The sequence below is a fragment of the Fringilla coelebs genome (genome assembly GCF_963513975.1).
Source record: "Fringilla coelebs genome assembly, chromosome: 2".
Lineage (NCBI taxonomy): Eukaryota > Metazoa > Chordata > Aves > Passeriformes > Fringillidae > Fringilla > Fringilla coelebs.
In genome coordinates this window covers 15789146-15811504 of record NC_140029.1, presented here as the reverse complement: position 1 = coordinate 15811504, position 22359 = coordinate 15789146, and the positions used below count along the sequence as shown (strand labels likewise).

General features: G+C 39.6%; 1 protein-coding gene across 1 annotated transcript in view; it reads right to left on the bottom strand.

Moving 5' to 3' along the window:
* The window catches only part of MAP7D2 (MAP7 domain containing 2), an 80633-nt gene that overhangs the window by 27032 nt on the left and 31242 nt on the right, over nt 1-22359 (bottom strand). Inside the window, exons 2-3 of the mRNA XM_084200868.1 lie at nt 8405-8482; nt 5071-5234 (exon numbers count right to left, since the gene is read on the bottom strand). Coding sequence (XP_084056994.1) covers nt 5071-5234; nt 8405-8482 — 242 coding nt within the window. The remainder of the gene's footprint in view (nt 1-5070; nt 5235-8404; nt 8483-22359) is intronic.

The window sequence follows — 22359 nt, the reverse complement described above, 5'->3', positions numbered from 1 at the left end:
AAAGTAGGTTACTTAGCAGGATGCCCTACTTATTTATTTATTTTTACAAAAACTCCCTCCTTTCTTCTTTTATGTTCCTTAAGTCTAGGCATTTAACACCTTCTGATTTTTTTCTTCTCTGCGTATTTATTTTAGTGCATGCCTACCTCATAGTGCTCCCAAGATTTACTTTTTTCCCCCTGCCCACCCCCATGTTCTTCTCCATGAGTTAGGATTTTCAGAGGGGGAAAAATAAAATTAATTTTTTCTCTCCCCAAATCTTGCTCTATCTTTAACTTACAGCTAAGTATGGTCACTTTATTCCCTCTCCATCACCTCTTGACTCTCAAAAACCTTCACTGAGTTTCATTCCCACCTCCTCCCTCTGCTAGTTTCTCAGTGATTTATTGTTGTGGCAATGATCCCTGCACTTTTTCTTTTCCTCCTTTCAAGCAGATAAAATGTGGTTCTTCCCCACCCACAATTCCAGCATCTAACAGCCTCTTCCTCTCCTCCTCCCAGTACCTCATTCGCATCTGGCAACCTCCTCACCCTCACATTTCAGCAGCCCAACCCCTACTGTGAAAGATAAGTCTACTCTTGCTGCCTCCAGCTCCTGCTCCAGCTAGTTTTAGCCCTTTGATCCTATTAGTATTTTTGGTACTATTCCTTATTACCTTTGCTATGTCCTTTTGGTCTACTATAAAACTCCTACTCTTATCCACTTCAAACCGGATCCTGCAGGCTCCTGTAATTACATCATACCCATTTTGATTTTTATCAATCCCCTGCTCTATCTCCAATAGCTTTTAGCAGCTCAGATAAATTGTGTGGATTACTTTCTCTCACTGATTAATGCCTTTGGTCTGGCTTTCCTGAGCTATTTTAACAAAAAAATTTCAGTCTTTGTTTAAGAGTGTTTCCTTCAGGGTCTGTACTGGTGGTGAGCCAGTTGTCTCTGATGGAGCTCCTTAAGCACATCAGACTCTAACATCAGGCACCTCCAGTGAGCTCCATCCTTTTCTACATGTACCTGCAAACTTTGTCTTACCTTCCTGGGCTTCTGACCCTGGTCACTGACTTTCTACATTGCCAGATGTCACCTCATCTACTTCTGGTTATCTACAATATACTTCTGCCTCTTCCACATCTTTGAAGAATCTCTTCTACTACCATGACTGGTAGTAATTTATTTCTGAGCTCATTTTTTCCACCTCACCCAACTGCTACCAGTTATCCATCAGTATCAACAGCAAGCCACTACCTTTTCTAATCTTTAAGCTCTTCTAATTTTATTACAAATCACTCACTCTATTTCTGTTACCCTCTATACAAAGTGTAAAAAAAAGGAACTTCTAGCACCCTCTATCATTCCCAGCTCTCCTGTCCCTGTTACCTTTTGGCCAAATCTGCTGCTGTGTGCAGGAAGACAATCTTTCAGTCGTGTTGTGAGCTCACGGTCTATCAGGTAACATCATTCAAAGACCACTGAGAACAGGCAGCTGCTCCCCTGCCCCCCTTCCCCCCCCTCCTCTGTCTACTCAGTGCCATCAGTGTCCAGGCAGGCATGAAAATGAGAGCTCTGCCTCCTTCCTTCTCCCTACAGAGCAAATGAAGGGAGCATCACAAGGCTCAAGCGCAGACTCTTCTATAAGAGCACAGAAACCCCCCACAGCCCTGAGCGCCCCATTCCCTTCTTACACACACCCTGCCTGTGAAAAAGAAACAATCTGTTTCCACTCTGGAATCTGAAGCCAGTCCTCACTGCTTTAGTTTGTTACAGAATTTCTTTCTGCTCTTACTACTTGATGATACAAGTTTCACATTTAAATCCTGTGTGTGCAGGCTTTGCTTACAAGTTTGTGCTTTTTTAACTTTTATCTCCCCACCTCTCCAACTTAATCCTGTTTGAGTCCCTTTTGTTAGCCTTTCGAAACCTCACATATTTCATCATCAGTTCCTCTCTGCAGTGTGTCTCTTTTCACCACTTTCTTCTACTATGCAGCTTGCCCCAGTCTATCTTTCTAACCACATTTTTTACCAAGGAAAATCACCCTCCCATTTCTTTCTCATTAAAGCATACTCTTACCAAGAACCTTTTTCCCTCCATTTCTAATGAATATTGTTATTCATTAATCAAAAAAGATAAGCTTAAAGCAGTCATGTTTCAATTAATTCTGTTTGCTGTCTTGTTTAGGGGTTTTTAACAATGCTTGGAGTAAGCAATATTCAATAGTTTGCAAACCACAGAATACACTTATACCACCTACTATCAAAATATTGTTTCAAGAATAAAATTCATGCTGAAATAGATTAAAGAAATAAAATGACATTCGAAAGCCCATGATGCCTACAATCTGCGGTTGAAATCTTCAGTTACATTATTTGGAGAGGATAATTCATTTTCATTTGCAAAAAGCCTTTCATTAGAGCACTATAGAATATAATTATTCAAACTCACAAAACCTCTGCAGATATAGGTTAGATAAAGAACAATATGAAGGCTGCTTTACACAAAGAAAGGATAGTTATTAAAAAACATTTTAAGTTGGCACAAAACTAAAAAGCCAAAGAAAATAGTAAGACATAAGCAAGTATAGCAGAAACAACTCATACATTAATAATTTGTTCCATGATGAAAACTAAACCACAAGACAAAGCTTTCCTTCATCAGCAAACAATGCAGAAAACCCTTCCAGTCTATGTTATAGGTGAAGCACTTTATTGAAAACATATCAGACTATGGATGCGATCTCATTTGGGAACTCTAACAGCTACAGATAGAGGAAACAATGTCTGCTCTCAAGACATAGTGAGTTTGTGCAAGAAACCTTATAATGCACAAGCACAGGATGTAGGGTAAACTAAGAATGAATAAAATCATAACAGAGAGCCATCTACTGCTAACATCTAAAATATACATTACTTTCCAAAATCCAATTACTCATGCAAGTTTTCATCAGCCTGAGCAGTAGAATGAGCACTTGTACTGTCTGAATTAAAAACAAACAAAAACCCACCCATCAAAACTTAGCCAAATTACTTGTTTTCTCACAAATAAGTTCTTTCCTTTTTTCTGTGTAAAGTATAACACAGATGTGACAAGGAAAAAATAATGTTTCAAGTTTGGGGGGTCCAGCACATGAGCAAGGGCTGGGGAAGGTGGGAATAAACTGGGAGATCCTTTAGTAGAACTCAAACAGAATTTGAGAAATAAGGGACAAGAAACTGTGAAGGGAAGCTAGGAGGTGATGATGCCTCCCATTCCAACTTTCCTTCTTCTCTCACCCTCCCCTGTTCTATAGATTATTCCCCTGTGCACCCTCTTCTCTTTCAGAGGCTCCTGGACTTTCCTTCGACAGTCTAGCAAGCAAGCATCCTCTCCTGTCCTCCTGCCCACATAGCCTTCTCTCAGGCTCCTCAGCCTGGGGGAGGAGAACGGTGGGAAGGAAAGAGAAAGAATCCAGACCCAGGCCTACTTTAGCTTCCAAAAAAGACTTTGGACACTTTAAGCATAAAGGACCAGCCTGGTGAGTAGAGCTAGGAGTGGTACTCACATTATGATTGAACACTGGGAATGAGCCTCTCCCTCGCCATTACAGAAGCCTGCCCTCACACGTGCAGTGTCTTGGGGAGCTGGATCAGGCTCACTGGTGCTTGGGAAAAGCATCACAGTGTGCTCAGCCTCTTATGCCCATCTCTGGGGAGGCAGGGGAGGCCACTACAGGAGATGGGGTCAGCCCCCACTAAACAGACGCCTTGGGTCTGACCTGTCACTGCCTCTCACACACAACAACTCTGCTCTTATTTCTTCAGCAAAAGCAAACCATGAATGCAGAGAAAGCTGATGGACACTCGGTCTTCCTACACCTCTCTGCCTTTCTGTCCTGCTCTGCTGAAAATTTTGAGGACAGGGTTTTGGATGTTTTTGTACTTGCCCCTTCCCCTTACAACCCTCACAAAGGGAATTGATTTTGCTTAGCTGCAGAAGGTTATTGCAGCAGGAAATGCTGGGGAAGGAGCACATGACTTCAATGCTGTTACCACAAGAGAGACCTCCTACCCTTTGTTTCAGCTTTTTCCCATTTTCTTTAAAAGACTTTGAAACAAAACACATAACAAAATATTCTTAAATAAGTTCTCTGCCATCACACAGAAGCCACAATGAGTATGTTAAAGTTGAACAACAAATGACAGGATAAAATCTTCTCTTCAAGTAAAGTGAAAAATCAAATAAAAATTCAATGAATAGCTGTATGTTACTGTGAAATCATGCAGAAGTGTTTTACCTGTTTTGCAAAGTTATTTTGATGAAAGGACAGGGGGCAGAAAAATGGAGGTTAAGAACTGTGGATTTCTAAAGCTTTTTTTATCTAGGAATTGAGGAAATATTTTCTTTTTTTTTTTTTTTTTAAACCACTGCTCCCTTTTCCAAAAATCATTAATTCTTTATCAGTTGCGGGTAGTAGTGCTAGTGTTCTCCACATAATGTCATGTAGACATATACACACACACCCTGCATTCAGAGAGCTGTACCAGAAATTGGACTCACTAGAGCAAAAAAAGAACCTTAAATGATCTCAGCAGGGAGCCTAGAAGAGAGAAAGGGAATGAAGATGCTTAAAAATATGTGATTCTGTTTTATGTTAGAATTTGAAAGCAGCCTAGATTCTTCACTGCTTTAAGTACAAATTTCTGAGTTTCTGTCACTGAGGAAAAATGGAACAACACATTATTTCTTTTTCATGGACAGTAAACATAACAGTAAGAAGAATCTTTCCCTTTTTGGAAACACTCATCTTTAAAGACTTCCTTCCAGAAGGGTGGTGCTTTATATTTGACAATCAGAGTCCCAGATATGTTAGCAACAGTAGATGACTATTCCAGGAGATCAGACAAAAATTTTAAAAAATTGTTTTGGAAAGTGTTTTTGATGTACAGTGGTAGACTCCTTACAGCTGTGGGGATGTGCTTTGCAGCTCCTGCAGTAATTGCTCACATGTCTCCAGTCCTGCTCCCACCCCCATCGCTTAATGCATGTCAATATTCAGCCATGTTCAGTGCTGCCATACATCTCCCAGGGGACCTCACCTCCTCCTCTTTAAGCTTTTGTCTCCGCTTCTCTTCAACAGCTGCTCTCTTCTGCTCCTCTCTCTGCCTCTGCTCCTCCAGTCTTCTCCATCGCTCCTCCATTTGCTTTTCATACTGAAGTTTTGCTCTTCTCTCCTTCTCCAGTATCTGCTGCTCCCTAGCAGCTTGTGCAGAGAAAAAGGTGCATTTCACATCATGCAAATTCTTTTCTCTTTTAAAATTATTTGGTAATATGAAACAATAGTGTAAACAACAAATGCAAGTACACAGGGTTTTAGTTGATTGAGATTGAAAGTATAGTGCACAGAAGTGCTGAAATGATTAGTAAATCTAAGCAATTTGTTCAATACATAAATAGGGAAGCCCTTGTACACAAGCTGCCAGTTTGTACCCCTTATCTATGTAAAAAACGGTATGCAGAGCAGTTTAGCAATTTTTTTAATGTTTCAAGTCCCTCTGAAGCTTAAAGCCAAATTATTTTTTCAGACATACTACTCCTAGTAATCTTTGAAGGAAATCAGCTGTATATGTGAAGTAAAAGCCCTTGGGACTTCTTTAAAACTGTGCTTCTTGTTACAGAGCTGCCTTTAAAATAGACACATGTAAACAACATATGCTATGTTTTCTATGAAGTTTTGAAAATACATCTTTCAGCTCATTATTTGGTTCTACGTCTTCACCCATTTCTGCCTTCTCATATGAAAAAAAAATTATTTGGTTACTGAGGTTTTGCCCAGCTGTTTATTCCAACTGGAGCAATAATTCTCATGGGACATTACCCTGATGTTTCAGAAACTCAGATTGCAACAGTACATACTGGACTGCTGCTTCAGGTGTACATAAAACAAGTAGCAGGAGTTAACGTGGCAAATTGAGAGGAAAAATCCATTTCCCATGCAGGTGTATTCCATAAAAAGGCAGGAAAGAGGAGGTCTGTAAGCATGCCTATACACACACAAGCCTGTAGTGTCACATACCAGCACACATACAGCCAATATCAAAGAAGGAATATTGCTAGGCTAAGAACTTGAAAGTCAGGGAAAGCCAGAATTAACACTGTTTATACGAGAGCTAGTCCTTCTTCCTGCTCACTTATGCCTGTGTTTCTTCAGTTCCTGTTTCCTTTTGCAGCACATCACCCTTCTAACTCTCCCATTGTTCCTAGGCTCTTGTCCAGACATTCCAAATGCTTCTTCTCAGATCAGCCTTTTCCCCTCAGTTCCTGCAAGCTCTTTAACCACAGCTGTGACTTTCTGTCCCTCTTAGCCCCACTCCACCCTCACTCCCTTGGGTGAAAGCCAGTCTTCCCAACACCCAGATCCTTTTCCAACATTCAATTTTTTTCCCTTGAATACAGAATCCTTCTACAATACTTCTTCCTCAAATCCAGCCTACTTTCCAGAACACCTTCTAGCTTATTCTTGTCAGAAATACAGCTGATGTTGTCTTCCCCTTCTGTCCTATGAAAATCCACTCATCCTCCCCACTCAAGACAGGGCAGTATGAGGGGAGTGTCAGTGATGCAGTGAACCTGGATTGAATGCATGAAGTTCAGACTTGTCAACAGAAAAAGTTACCTCAGAGACAGTGGATAACAAGTGACCAGGCATAAATTGTTCCAACTGCTAGCCACATCAGGTAGAGCAGGTGACAAAGCATGCTGGAGTTCACAAAAATAAAAAATAAAGTGAGGTGTCCAGAGATTGTGCTAAGATTACCTTCTGAGTAAGGAGGTGAAACTTGGGACTGATTCTGGACAGAGAAGTAAACAATTTTGTCATCATGGACACACATACAATTCTTGTTGCTTAATTTAGGGATGCTAAAGCACTGATTAATGAGTTTTGGCTCAGGTGAAAAAGTTACTTCATATTGCTATACAGTACCTGCTGACTGCTTAAAGATCTGACCCTTGGAGGAACATGCTGCTTTTTTCTGAACTTCTAAAAGCAAATTCTCACAATCAAACTGTGACCAAAACCCAAAGCTCCCCATTACAGAAATATCTTAAGAATTATGCTTCCAGTATATGATGTCTGGGAGAAAATTGCAGACAACACCTTCCAAATTCCTGGGGCCAACCACTCCCAAAATCTCCAGGTTTCAGTTCCCTTTTTATCTCTTCTACTCCAAGTCCTTTCCAATCTAATCATCATATCGCTTTCTTAGGAACCAGTAAAGAAGGGATAATCAGGAGGAAAGAAGAGAATAGCCTACACTGAGCATAGCTGGAAGAGAAGTAAGGCCCAGATAGAGAGAAGCTTGGGCAAAGTTAAGTACTAAAGAGCAGCAGATTTCCACCAGAACTACCAAAAGGAATCGTGCTGACCAAGCCCATGGTAATGAAAAATCTCAAGTCACTGTCTCAAGCCCCAAACTTTCCAAAGAAATGGTCAACAGTTTGTTTATTTGTTGCAAGAAAAACAGTCTTTTCCTATGATTCTTTTGACAGGTGCCCATACTTGTTTAGTTGACATTTCCTCAAAATATATACTTACCTTAAATTTTACAAAAATCCTAAAACACTGATCTTTCTTGTCATTACAATGAGGAAAAGTGAAGTTAAATGTTTAACACTTTTTTGTATACACAGAGAGATATAGGAAGTCCAAATCAATGTTGAACAGAAAATTTCATTTATGTGTGTGTGTATACATAGATATATATATGTATACACACACACACACAAATATATGTATATTTTAATTGTGTGTACACCCACTCCCCTTAAATATGTATTTATACTTTTTACATATGTATTTTAAATTCTCTCAACATTTCCCTGGTCATATTAATAGACCAAAAAAAATTGATTGTTTTAAACAAAATCTGAAATCATTGCTTATGCTATTCAGGATTTGAAGAATGTTTTTTATCATTCTCCTGAAAGATTAACCATTTTAAAACTTACAGAAAAGTACACACTTTAATGCTGCACTTAAAAACTCTATTATATATTTCAATATGGCTAAAATCAAAGAGATTAAAATTGACGTTGCTTGATCAAATCTTCCTACATATTATTCTGAGTATTCTTCAAGGCTTATTTGGGATTTTTACAAAATAGAATCATAACAGCAGTACTTGAACATAAACCTATATTCATAGGCACACAAATCAAAGAAGAAAGTTAACTTGTAAGTATAAAACACAAAATATTTGACTGGAAATGCAAAAAGATTATTTTTTATAATTTAAGTTAAAAGAAGTGGTCAAGACCAGGAACAGACTGAACAACAAGATTTAAAAATCAGAACACAAAAAATGCTATGTTAGTTACTTAAGCCTATTAAAATGTGTTTATAAATAATAGATACACCTCCTGCCAACTTACCAAGGTATTTCTCCCTCTCTTCTCTTCTTTCCTTTGCCAGTCTTTGTCTTTCATCAGTTTTTAGAAATCCATCAATAGCTGAAGACAGAGGGAGGGAAAAAAAAAGCCTTAAAAAGCTGTTAAGCAAAACTAAAGAAGGATCCAAAAGAAATTAAAAGAATCCATCAAAAAGAAATCATAACTAAGTCATTTAACAACTCCAATAACAAAACCAATTTTGCTCTTGTGTGCGGGTGGGTTAACGAGCTGGGATTCGGGCACCTCTTGAGCACAGCCTCCCACCTACTGCTGAACTCCAAGCACGGCTCCTCAGTGCAAATGCCTGACTCCTCTTCTCAGAGCAAACAAGCATGCTGTTAGTGTTTGTTTCAAAACCTGAAACTTCCTTGGGAAAAATGGTAAGGATGCAATTAACATGCATTTATCTTTGCTAATAAGCTCATTTTAAATGTTTTGGCTAGATAGAAAAAGGTAGCTCAGAAAAGCAGTAAGCAGCTACATGGAGTCCCAGTCTTTATATTTATGGCTGACCACAGCCCCCCATTTTCCTTGCTTGCTCAGCAGTTCAACAACCAGCAATTACTGCTGGATGAGGCTACAGAAGCAGCAGCCATAGTGCCCTCTTTCCTAGGCAGGAAACACTTTGTTTCCTCCTGGAGTTGGTATCTAAAAGTAAGATACTTATTTGGGACGAGGTTGCCTAAGGATGTTTTGTACCTAGATCCAGACACCCCAGCTCTTTGCACAGCATAAGCAGCTGAAAAGCCCAATTTAAGGAGGCAGGAAGGCAGAGTGTGACACACCAGTGCCTCAGGGTCACCTGCCTGCATGCCCTGGAACAAGCATCAAAGGGACCTAAGATGGACCTTATGCAACAGCAGGCATAAGGCCACCGATGAGTGTCTTGACAGACCATCCAGGGGATGGCATCCTCTTAAAACAGCTGACAGGGCCTCCAGTGCCCTCCCTTCCCTCCCTGCTCAGGATCTCCTGAGGTCTAAGCAGTGCTGCAGTGCAAACAGGCATGGTGTCTCACAGCACAGTTTACATCATTTGCAGTCATTATCTGGGCTCCCTACTGAGTTACTGAATTCTAATTAAGTCCCTTTCCTTTTGTTCTGAGAACTGCACTTGTTAATTTTATCAGATAAATATGAATGGAAAACGTACACAGACTGTAACCCCAACTACCTTCCTGAAACGTCACACTTGCAGGTTCCTTTCCAAAGACATCCTGTACTGTGGGAGCAAGGATTTTGCATAGGAAGTACCTTTCTCTAAAATGCACAGTTCTGTAGGAAGGCTGAAAGCCAGCCTCAGTAGCCCCTGGTGACAAAGGCAGGGGCTCAGCTGTCCCCCATTACAATAACAGCTTGCTTTTTCCCCAAACAGCACCTTCAAAGAGCATCTCTAATCCTCCTCAGCACACACAGACTGCAACTACCTGAAGGCAGCCAGGCCCCTGGAAAAATGTGATTATAGCTCCCAGCTGGTTAATTACAACTCAATTTGTGGGTCAAATACATATTTACTTGTTTATTACCAAAGACTCATCCTACTTGTATACTAGTCCACTTGTTTGCTCACTTGGCTGACATTTATTTTCAGATTTGACAAGGAAGAAGGAGACAAGAGGTGGCAGCTCAGTAAAGCAACCACAGCAAAGGTTTGTAACTGCTTTGAAGGGGCCTGTAATAAGTAGCCAAGAAGGTGAATCAGCATAGGTATTTTACAGCTCCAATGGAAAGTTTTTCACTGATCTTAAAGTCAAACATTAAACCTACAACTCAGGCTAGAAGCAGCACAGGGATGTGAAATTCTGATGAGTTAAGAGCCCAAACATGGAAGACTGAGCTTGGGAACAAGGAGGCTGGAGAAAGGGAAAGAAACAAGCAGAGTTAAGGTCTTCTGTGGCAAAGGATGTAACTGAGGTGGAGAAGTGGAACCTTAAGTACAGAAACTAGAATGGGGATAAAGGGAGGGACGGAGAGGAAGAGCAAGAGAGCTCATGTCCATGAACTGTGTTCACAAAATCCTGCATTGATTCCTTCACTCTCCTGGCTTACAGTAACTATCTCAGAAATCCGCCAGCAAAAATGCATCCCATTATGCCTATCAATAAAATCACAGCTAACTCATCTCTAATTTGATTGCTTCACAAACAACTGGTAAAAGTGGATCTAAAAGTCTAGCTCACAACCCCATTGCTATTCAAAGTTGATGCACGATTTTTCAGGTTGGCTTTCTCAAGCATTTGAATATCTCAACCTAATTCAGAAAATACTATAAGATGATCAAATTTGTAATGTCACATATTAAAGAAACAAGAATGTATCCAAATTGAAACAGTCTGTACAGTCTTTATTTTGCTTGTTCTTACAAATATATTTCATTTTTTCCTTTTAGGTCCCTTTGCTTATTCATTCAGTGCATAAGAGTTGAACCAAGTTCAAAGTTATTAGCGCTTCTTGCATTTTTTTTCTGAAACTGGAAAACTATACCTGAAGGCTTTTTGGAGAACAGCATTCCACACTTGGCTATGTCATGCCACAATTGGCTATGCCTTGTGAAACTACAAATACATGGAATTACTGTTCATTACATATGCAATACACCAACATGAAAAAAACCAACAACCCACCAAAAAAACAGTGGAGGAAAACTGCATTCTAATACATACAGGCATCAAACACCAGATGGCAAGAGTAGCATTAAAATAGCACAGGCATCCTCAATGCTGGCATTTCTTAACTCAAGTACTTGACTTTGCAAATCAGCATGCCTGCCAAAAATCAGAAACTTTACTTCAGAAAGTAAATACAGTTTGAAGGACAGAATAACTGATCCCTGGGTGATAGCTTGTACATTGAGATGATTTTCAAAGGCCAAAACAACCGTACTTTATGCATCTCCATATAACATTCAGATAACATTATAAATGCAGTGGGCACAGCAGTTACTTGTGATAAGGAGTTTCATTAATGATAGGAATTCAAATCCCGTTTGGCAAAGCAGACTGCAAGCAGCAAGCTGGCCCAGGTAACTATCCCGGGAATAGTGTAAGGGCATCCCTGTCCCCTAACAGGGAACTGCCAGCAGAGGGCAGGAGAAGGTCTGAATGAATAACAAAACCCCACGGCAAAGCCGCTCTCACTGAGCGGTGACCTCGGGTTAAGTCTGTATACGCAGCTTTATCCTGAGCCTTCCTCATATTTACAGCTAAGCCTCTGATCCCTCACTTAGAGAGGCACGTAACAGCTAACAACATGTTTAAGAGTCAGGATGTAAACGGAGGCTGGCTGTTCTTCTGCCAACCAGAGTAATGAATACAAAGGGATACTGGCAGAAAATTCCCTAATAAATGTTTATTCCCAGACTTGCAGAGGAATAAGGAAACTGCTCAAATAATAACTCCAAGATTTTACTCTCAGGAAATGCACACGTACAAATTGCTTCTACTTATTACCCTATCTCGCAGCCCTCCCCAAAAGTCCTTTGCGCAGAGTCCCCACTCTCTAAGGCATGTACTTAGGCACTGGGCTAATTCCTTGAGATTGTGCCTCCTTTTTTGATTGAGGAGGGCCAGCTGTTCATCTGGGACTTTGTTACAATGAGCATTTCTAAAGAAAAAGACCATAAGGTAAAACCAGTTTCAATGTCAGCAGCAGCAGACCTGCAGCAATAATGCAACTAGCTGATGCTGCAGGATTCCTTCAATACTTCCATGTTACTTGAAAATAAATATTCACAGAAGTAAAACCCAACGTGTTAATCACTGCCTCAACCCTTTTTTTTTTTATGGGCAAGGCAAACCTATTCAGACTGATGAAACGGTGCCAGAACATGTCCACACACACTGCTCTGCTCCACATTCTGATTGTGAAAGCCTCTTGGTGGTGGCTCAAGACAGAGGAAGGCTGTCCTGTCCTGATGAGACATAAGGCAAGCTCTGTCTTTTGAAATCCATATCCTGTTTTTGCTGAGAAAACAAGTACCCAAGCAGGACAATTAGGTTATCGGAAGCTGTGACTACATTTCAAAAGGACCAACAGGCTGCTTGGGCATCTCCTCTCCTGAAATTCACACCTGAGTAATTGTCAGCAGTAAGGTCTCTATGATTTTTACTATTTTCCTGTTTTATTGAACCCACATCCCCATCTGTCTTCTCTTATACCCCATGGTATTTGGCTTCACAATATATTTATACACAGCAGATATCAAAGCCCTTGTTGGGCACCTTGACAGAAAAAAGTCAGCTGGGCATGTTAGACCAGCTCTACATAACAGTCTTCCAGACACTGAGACCTTTGGCCATCCTGCATGACCACATTCAAGACATTTACACCTTTGGCCATTCTACCTGACACTGTCCAACACTTTCAGACCTTGGCCACAACATGTACTGATGCCACTGAATTACTGAAATTTCCCAGTTTGGATGCAGTTCTGCCAGTGGGTGGCCTTGCCTGGGACACCACTGCACTTACACCCACTGTACTGCTGGCAAACTCTGTTGTTTCAAATAACAATCTTCATCTATAAAACTGACATTTTGCTCCCTAAAAGCTGCTTTGTCTCCCTTGGGACTGTTCTTTGAGACAATAATGAACAGACATTTTCCACCTGTCATTGTTTCCCTCTGGGTGTTCTTAATAGAAGAAATGTTCAACCTATTAACTATACTTGGAGGGGGAAAATAGTTACAAAGCTGTGGGTGGCTGTACCTGGATGGCAATTTCTATTGGCAAAAGGCACTTTTCCTAAATTTTAATTTTAAAGCTGAGAGGTTTTCAGGTAGAGGGAACATGCAAACACCACAAGAGCTTTGCAGGTAGGTTCAGTAAGATTTAGTGAATTGTTGTCCTTTTTGATAATTATCTTTTTCACATTTTCTTTAATTAAAAAAGCCCTTTATTCTATGGCATTCAAAAATCTTAATACAAAGAATCAGAATTTCCCCAGTTTCAGATACTAATTTTATTTTTAGATTTGTCAGGCTGGATTTCAAACCAGAAAAGAAAAAGGAGCATTGTCCATTATGTCTAATTAAAATACCAGGATGGGTATTTGTTGTTATAAAGATGTTAAGTGGATGAAGTCATTAAAGACAGTTGCCAAACACAGTGACATTTCAGAACCCCAGGCTAATTGTCTGAGAGGTGGCCTGGCCTAGAACAGAGAAGCTGTCGGGGACTGCATGCTCTGGTTAAACAACTAGGACACCTGCCTTATGCTCCTGTCCCCACCTTGGATTTTCAAATTATCCATTTGAATCAAGAACTTCATCTGTAAAACATACTTGCACAAAGATTGCAGCAGCAAAATATATCCTACTAGTATGTTTATTTAAGTTTAGGGTGAAATTGCTCCAAAATGCTGGCCAAATAACCTTGAAATGATACATAGAGTACATATACATCATTTTGTAATCACATATATTAACATAAATATCTTAATTACTGCATGGGGAGAAAAAAATTGCTAAAATATTAATGGCAGATCTTCTCAGTTTTGCACAAGCCCACAGACACCTAATTAGCTCCATGGAATTGCGTACAAATGTGTGTGCAGCCTAACAGTGCCCCAAGGAGACTCCAGTACCAGGCAGACACAGCAGATGCACCTCAAGAGCACTCAGAGAATGGTAAGATACATTAACAGAACGTTTTTACTTATGAAAACACTATATAATTAATCTAGTGTTATTATTTATTTAGTTTACTGAACAGGTCCCTGCTATACAGCCCCCCACACAGCCCATACCAAGCAGCAGAACTGAGTCCACATTTCCTCCAGTGATGTTTTATTCATGTGCTTCCACAACCTCTCAGGCAGAACGGAGTCCAAAGGATTAACCAGTTCTTGACAATGTCTTTCTCACAGATTTAACACACATGAACATTTACAGCTGTATTTTTCAAACAGCCCTAGACCCCAGACCCATGTGGCATCTATAGGTAGGATCTTCCCTTCCATAGCCTGTCCAGCAACTTTCTAGAAGGAAACACTGTGCATTCTGGAAAGGATAAAAACAAACAACCAACCAATCAAACAAACCCAAACAAACAACAACAAAAAAATCCAACAAAAAACCTCACCAAAAATACTGTTTCTAATTCACAATTAATGTTCCGAAACTTCTAGGGTTTGCCAAGGTGGCACTAGCTGGAAATTTTACACAAATACAACTAGCAAACCTGTGAACCTCAAAGCTATAAACATTTCAAATATAAATTTTTTTCCCATGGCTGAAATACTTTTCCTCTTTCATTCACTTACTGCCTATCTCCATCAGCAATAGTCCCAACTTGTATTTGCAATTTATGCATTGATAAACTTGCACAGACTAGTTTCACTGACTTCAGCAGAATGACTTGTGTTAAAACAGAAGATATGGAAATACCTTGTTATGATCAGGAAGCCCATGCTTACCACACCCAAACCTGAAAAAAGGTCCTATCACTCATGTACTATCATACTGAATGGAAAAATCATTTTTTGGAAGGAGAGTAGCAATAAATACTGTAGACACCACTTGCCTGGTTCACTGTACTTTGACTTTTGCAAGAAAAAGCCTCAGTGGAACACAATAAAACTCAAGTCACAGATATTTTGCCCAAATTATCTAAGCGAAACTTTATAGGATCAGATCAAATTGTTTCTCCATCACACTAAATTCAATCTGAACAGTCTCATTTTAGGAACATGTACATCAAAATGAAAGAAATTCCATTTATTTGTAACAATTTTTGTAACCAAAATGAACAAGAAAAAAGCTTTGGATCTATAGTGCATAGGTGTAGTCAGTAGCACTGTGTCCAATGTGTATTCTACACTGATGTTTTATTTATGTGCTTCTGTAATCTCTCAGGCAGAAAGGAGTCAGAAGGTTTAACCAGTGCTTGACAGTGTCTTTCTCTCAGATTTAACACACATGAACACTTATAGCTGTATTTATATGTATAGTGTAGTCTAGCACAATTTAATTTCTAATTAAAAGTGTTTCTGGACTGACAACACACATCTATGCATAAACATCTGCTGATGTTATATATTGATTATTAGGTATTAGATAACCAGAGCTTAGTGAAACACCAGCATCTCACTGAGAAATTCAGATATTTTTAGCATGAGTAGATCAGATGGGAACTGTAAGTACTCATTTCTCCCACCTCCACTGGCTTGTAATCCCCAAAGGCACATTAAACCCCACTTCCTGCTCAAGTTAATTGGCTTTGCTGGTGTGTGGCACTGAATAGTGATCTTATGCCTTGGTGGTTTTTCAAATGTCACTGCCGTGTTGCACTCTCCAGCGACAGCTGAAGTGCACAGAGACAGCCGAAGCCAGGGAGCCCTGAGCTGCTCTCCTGTGCCCAGGCAGGCAGAGCTTTGGCAGGAGCCTCGGGCAGCCCCCGGCGGGCGAGGGGCTGAGCTGCACTGAGGGGCACCACGGCTCACTCTCTGCTGACCCTGACCCAGCCTTCACAGCAGCACCCCACATTTCAGCTGCACATTTCAAACCAAGGCCTGCAGGAGCCAGTACTTGCACATATTATCTGTAGAAAACAGAGAGCTTCCAGATGTGAGCGCCCAGGTAACCCGGAGCACACGGGGCTGAGCTCCTGTCCTCAGGCTCTTTGGCCAAGCAAGCCCAGTCACCATCCCCTCTGCAGGGGCGGGCTCTCCTGCCTCCACCCGCAGGCCAGGCACCCCCACATCAGCACCCAGCATTCAAATTTAGCTTCACAGAGAAGAGGGAAGCTGGAATGATTTTCCCACTGCGGCAGTTACCTGGAACATATCAAGCTGCCCAAATCAAGGCACTGAAGTGCACTGCTGAAGGCCAGTCTCGTGCTGCCAGAGCTCCTGCTCACAGCACCAGTCCATAGCAGCTGCAAATCTCTAATTTCAGCTGACTTAAGGGTCACAGGACAGCATTTTGGAAGAAACCCCAGCAGTCCCTGTACATCCTGCCTTCCACTGTGGCCTTTTTGCAGGCCATGGATCTCTGCAGCAAAGTGACTGCCTGCAGGTGGGGCAGCCAATAAAAATTTTTTTTTAAATCCTATCATCAAACTGGTAATTAACCTCTATGTTGAGGTACCCAAACTAAAGCATGGCAAAAATGTACAGCTTGCTTCTAAACTTTCAGCCAGAAAGTTTTCTTTTGGAACCTGAAGTGAAAATGACAAGCATTTGTCAGGATGCTCTCACAAACTGTTCTTAAAATAAATTTAAGACAATCACAGAAGAAATAATAAAACAAAACAAAAAAAACACTACAAATAAAAGGCTCACACTTGGGTGATAGAGGCTTGGTGGATGACCACTTCAGAGGTGGCAATTTGTACAGTGCAACATAGACCATCAACCTTCCACTGCACATGTATGTACAGGGATGGTTCTGTAGATTCCTTTTACTAGGTCTGTTTTCATTTAAAATTTTATTTAATAGAAACTGCAAAAGAGACACTGGTGCTCTGGGATTTGCTCTGAGTTGCAGCAAAGATACAGTTAGAGAACCAAGAAAACACACTTGGCTCCTAACAATGCTTACAGAGGTGTGAGGTTTTGCCAGCACATCCTTTATTACTACAGCACGTCGAAATTTTTTTCCCCTGGATAGTAAAATTAAGTTTTTAACATTACATTCATCTACCACTATACTCTGTCCTTCACGAGTGAAGATTTGGAGAAAACTTCAGGATGCTTCTGTTCTGTTCTTTGTGGTCAGCAAAGTGAAAATAAAGCATTTAATGAAAGAACCCATTTGCAATTTTCCATTTATATATATATATCTCTATAAAAAAAAAGCGTTGATGACTGACGTGACATGCAGCTATCAAGGACTGACCAAAATAACCTCCACTTTGCTCTACCCACACCTCATGCATTGCTGAAACAATGTATTATTCCAAATAGAAGCAGCTGCCAGCATCAGACATAGAAAGCACATTTTCCCTGTGATTTGGCAAAAGCTTCTAAAATAAAAAGAAGCAAAGCTGATTAATCCACAGCACACATGATCAAGTGAACTTCATCCTCTGTGGAGTTGGCTATGTTCAGGAGCAACAGTTAAAATGTTGCTTTTGCTGTGCTTCACACTAATTATATTTCCCAGCCATTTATTTCAGGAAGAACACCCACTGACTATCAAAATCAAAACAATTTATTCTAGGAACATGCACAGTAAATCCTCATAGGGAAGAAAAGCTTTAACAATTAAATGTTTGCTTCAAAGTTTCTTCTTGCATTTTAGTAGATGAACTATACCAACATAGTTGATATTTATAGAGTTACATACGGACATACAGTTTTAACTATGTTTATGGTCAATGTCAATTCATCAAAGTGCATTCCATACAGCTCCTGGTTTTGCATCCCCCATTTTTGGCCCCTACACATAATTCTTAATAAAGCACATAATTTAGTGGTGGGCTTCAAATACACTTTTAAATCCAGAACATTATTTTTTCCCTCTGGCATTTATGCAGTCAGTCTCATCTGAGAATCTAATCATTCTAGGTCTTCCATCACGACCTAATGTCCTTGTTGGGACTTCTGCTTTCTTTTCTACTTGTGCTTTAGCTGTGAGCTTCTGACACTCAAGGAATTCCAAGCATGAAGCTTTCAGTGCATACAAGTCCACCTGTAAAACACTGCTGAGACCTGACCATGTGCTGTCAACCTCTCTGCCCCAGAGAACAAAAATATTACATTTACATACATCCTTTTGTACATATGTATGCATCTCTGAACAAACATCTATTATGACTGTTCTTGGTCCAACAATTTAATATTGGCCACTTTGCACACAAAGGGTTAATTGCCTCTGTTAGAAACCAATCAAGCCTCCTGAAGGACAGGGCTCCAAAAGCAAGATCCTCATTCAACTCTTATCCTTGAACTATAGTAACAGGTCTGAACTACTTGGAGCTTCTAGAAGTCTAGGAAATATGCCAAAGTAGAAACTGCCTTAATACTGACCCAGGAAAACTCATCTATGCATGGGGCTGGTGCAGCCTGTTGAAGGACTCCAGGTCAGGGAGGGAACAGTGACAACTGAGACACGTTGGAACACACCCCCCCACCTTGCCTAAATCCTGCTCCACTTCATACAATGTTTGCATTTAATGGAAACAGAAGACCTTAGATCTATTAGTTAGTACTTGGAAGATTATTTTACAAGGGCAAGACACAGCAAGGAGATGGACAGACACACAAATAAGGCTGAACATTTCTGCATCCCTTGAAAGAGTCACGTGAACCGATGTTCTTAAGTGGAATTTATTTGGAGATTCAATACCTTAACAAATGTTAAAAAGATTAAATCTGCCTTTTTAGCACCCCAAAACATACATCTTTGTTTAATCTCTAATTTCTCAGAGGATTATTCAGAGTTCCAGTATAAACTATATTAGCTTTTTAAGCAAATTCAGAACACAAATCACACTATAATGGAGCTCTTAACCTACAGAATTATAAAGATAATTTACCAAACTCAAACTTTCCACACAAGAGAGGTGAGTGGATTATGCATCCACTGATTTTTCAAATCTCAAAAAGAAGGCTTTCTCCAGGTAAGAATTTGGAGCATTTACAAAGATTAACAAAAATCTATAAAATTAAAGGATAAATCAGAATATAAAATGACTAAACTGTAAGCAAAGTGCTTAAATTATATGCTAAGATGAAAACACACACTGATACAGGCCTGACAGCACACTTAAACCAACACGAAGAGGCCAATTAAAACATAGTGGGTCACTAAGCTCTGCCACAAGGAGCGCTTAGCACAGAGATCAGATCCTGCATTCAGTATTTTCTGTCAAAGTTCATCTGAACTTTCACAGTGATGTGTGGCAACACTGCACAGGATGAAGGGAAACTCCACTTTGCACTGGAGTCTCCTACCTTCTTTTGTGACCTCCGTGGCCCACAGAGGAACATGTCGAGAGACAGAGTTAATCAACAACTGCAGCTTTCAGTGCTGTGACAACTCTGCCCCTGCCCTGTGCAGGAGCAGGCACTGCAGGCACCAGGGAGAACAATGGAGACTCAGCTGGCGCTCCCATGGCACAAACATTTTAGAGCCTTCAGACACAAACAGGCCCTTGCTCATACATGTGCACTCTATAAGCACAGTGTTTCCTTTTCACTGTTACCAGAATTCATTTCAAAGATGAGACACACTGACTGGCCCAGCACATAATTTTAAGAGAAAATACAGGTACTTATGGAACAACATTTCTTGGAGTCTTTCTGTTGCTCCTTCAGCCATCTGGAGAAGACTGACCTGATTCAGGACAAAGTCCAAAGCTGGCATGTAAGTGCTGGAGTCAGTAATTCAACATCAGTGTCCAGATGCTTTCTGGGCACAAAATAAGCAGAACGTGACTTCAAATATTTAAGAAAAAAAAGGTAGCTTATATTTGTCCAACATAAGAGGTTTATATGGGTCTTCCACCACAGTATAAGAAAAGCTATTTGGTTCAAAGTCAAAACTTTTTTCATTACTTTATTCCTTCTGCCTCTTGCACATGATTTTATAGCACTTTGCAAAGTAAATTTCTGTTCTCATTCATAAGTAAAGGCAGAGCTTGAAATCTGGCCTACAGGTTTTTATTTTTCTGGTAATTTAAATTCTTCAAACAAGTGACTTCAGAAAAGTCTCTACAGGGCATTGAAAAGCCTCATTTTTTACAAGGCTGCACCTTGACACCAGATTCTCTACTGAGGTGTTCTCAGAGGTCAGGGTCATTCATAAACAATTCTCTCCTGAAACTGGTGAATTTTAGGCCCTGTAATATAGGGGTGAGCTTTTACTGCATTCTGTGGCATCACGAATTGTCATTTATGACAAATTTGGTTGAAGTTGACTGATGGCTTCAACAGTTAATTACTGGTGAGAAGAAAGAAGGATGGACAGACAAATAGACGTGATCCTCTATATTTAATTTCTTTTTTTAAGAAATACAGACAACTGAGTTCTTGAAATTGTAGCAAGACACTTAAAACCTGCATCAAAATCCTTATTCATTTGCATTCCTCCAGAAATACAGCATATTAAGTACACAATGCAATATCAATAAAGGCCTTCTATCTTCAAGGCCCCAGCTACTCACAACATGATGGCCTTGAGTAAAAAGAAAACCCACAGGAACTCAAAATAAATCTATTAAAACTCATGGAAGTTTCTACAAAGAACAAATACAGAAATCGCCATATTATGTTTTTTAATAACCTAATAGTTCAGAGAAAAATCTCTAGCTTCTCCTGAACATTTTCTGAATAACTCACAAAGAATAAAGTGAACAATAAAAATGAGAGGACATAGGGTAGCCAAAAAACAAATTTAAACACACAGTTTAAATATTTCAGGAAAAAGACATATGATGTTATGCTATACTGATATTCATCTAATTAACTGCCTGATATTTAAACTGACAGGCTTAAAGAAAGACAGAGACAATATATAAGATGGGAGCTGTAAAAGGAGCTTAATCCAGTGTCACAATGTTAAACTGCCAAAATAAACTGACCAACAATAATGGCAGAATAATTTTCAGTGATGATGTCTTTTGGGCTATTTATAAGAAAGCAAAACTGAGTACTTGCAGTTTATCGAAACATCACTGTTTGGCTAAAAAAGTGGAGGCTGACAGATGAGTTTGAAAAAAATATTTGCAGGAAACAAAGATCATTATTTGCACAAGTGAAGAGTAGCATAAATGTATGAATGTTGACGATGGCTGAATTTTCACTCAACCTTTTCCTGTGTGAGATGCCACACTGAATCCACCAAATTTAATCACACAGCCTGACTCTCTTTTGGCACACAGATTTATTTAATGCTATGACATAGTCTAGTAACATGTGGTGTGGATGAGTTTGTGGGGATAAAAAGCAAGCTCTTCAATAGAGATAAATGCGTGATGAATGCGAGGAATTGAAGGTCACACATGCTTGGCAGACAATACTTTGTTCTAATTCATTTTGAAAACACTTGAATGATGATTTAGCAATTAAATTATCTACTTGCAATACAACGTAATTATACATTTTGGAAGATAGAGTCTAGTTGGCTTAATTCCTTCTAATGTGTGTTTAGACTTTGTAAGTCTACAATTAGCTTATATAGGGATTAGCTGGTATTTTCTGTTTAAAATTTACTTTTTAATTTTCTCTTATTCTTTGTTCCTCCCTCTCCCCCTTTTCTGATGTATTGCACTTGTGGTTTTAATAAAACAATTGCTGGCAGAAAATTTAACCTGACTGATCCTGGAAATAAAACAAACATAGCTTTATTTGGCAGCAAAATGTAGGAATTTACAGTCAAAAGCTTAAAACTTTGCACCACAAAATAATCCTGGTTTAATTCTTGTAACAACCTGTCTCATCACCTTCCCTGGCCAAATATCAACACTAAATCCCAAACCATGTTATTTCCTATCTGATTATTTTTCTTTTTATGTCACAAAATCAGTAAGAAAGTTCTAGTTTTATATAGTGCTTCAGGACATTTGCACCATTAAATCTTGCATGCTCAGTAATTCAGTGTCTGAGTATCTATTTAAAATTTACTCCTTATCTTTGCCCTTAACATCTCACTGTGGTTTCCAGAGAGACTGTTCACCTCTCAGGCTGCCAGTGCTGACAGTACAGCTACAGAGTAGAGACACATACAAAACTTTCCTCATACCAAGAACATAACCAATTATTTAAAACTATTCCTATTCTGAATCCTACAAAACTGAAGAAGTTTTTATTTGAAAAATATCTTCTCAGCTATACCTCAGGGATAAACTGGTGCAAATCCGCAACACAATTATGGAAATAGCATACAATTAACTAACTTTTTTATCTTCCAGCAATCTACCAGGTTTATTCAAGTTAGACTGTCTTTTCATCACTTTTTTTGCTATTTGCAATATAGTTATTTAGGATTTACCACA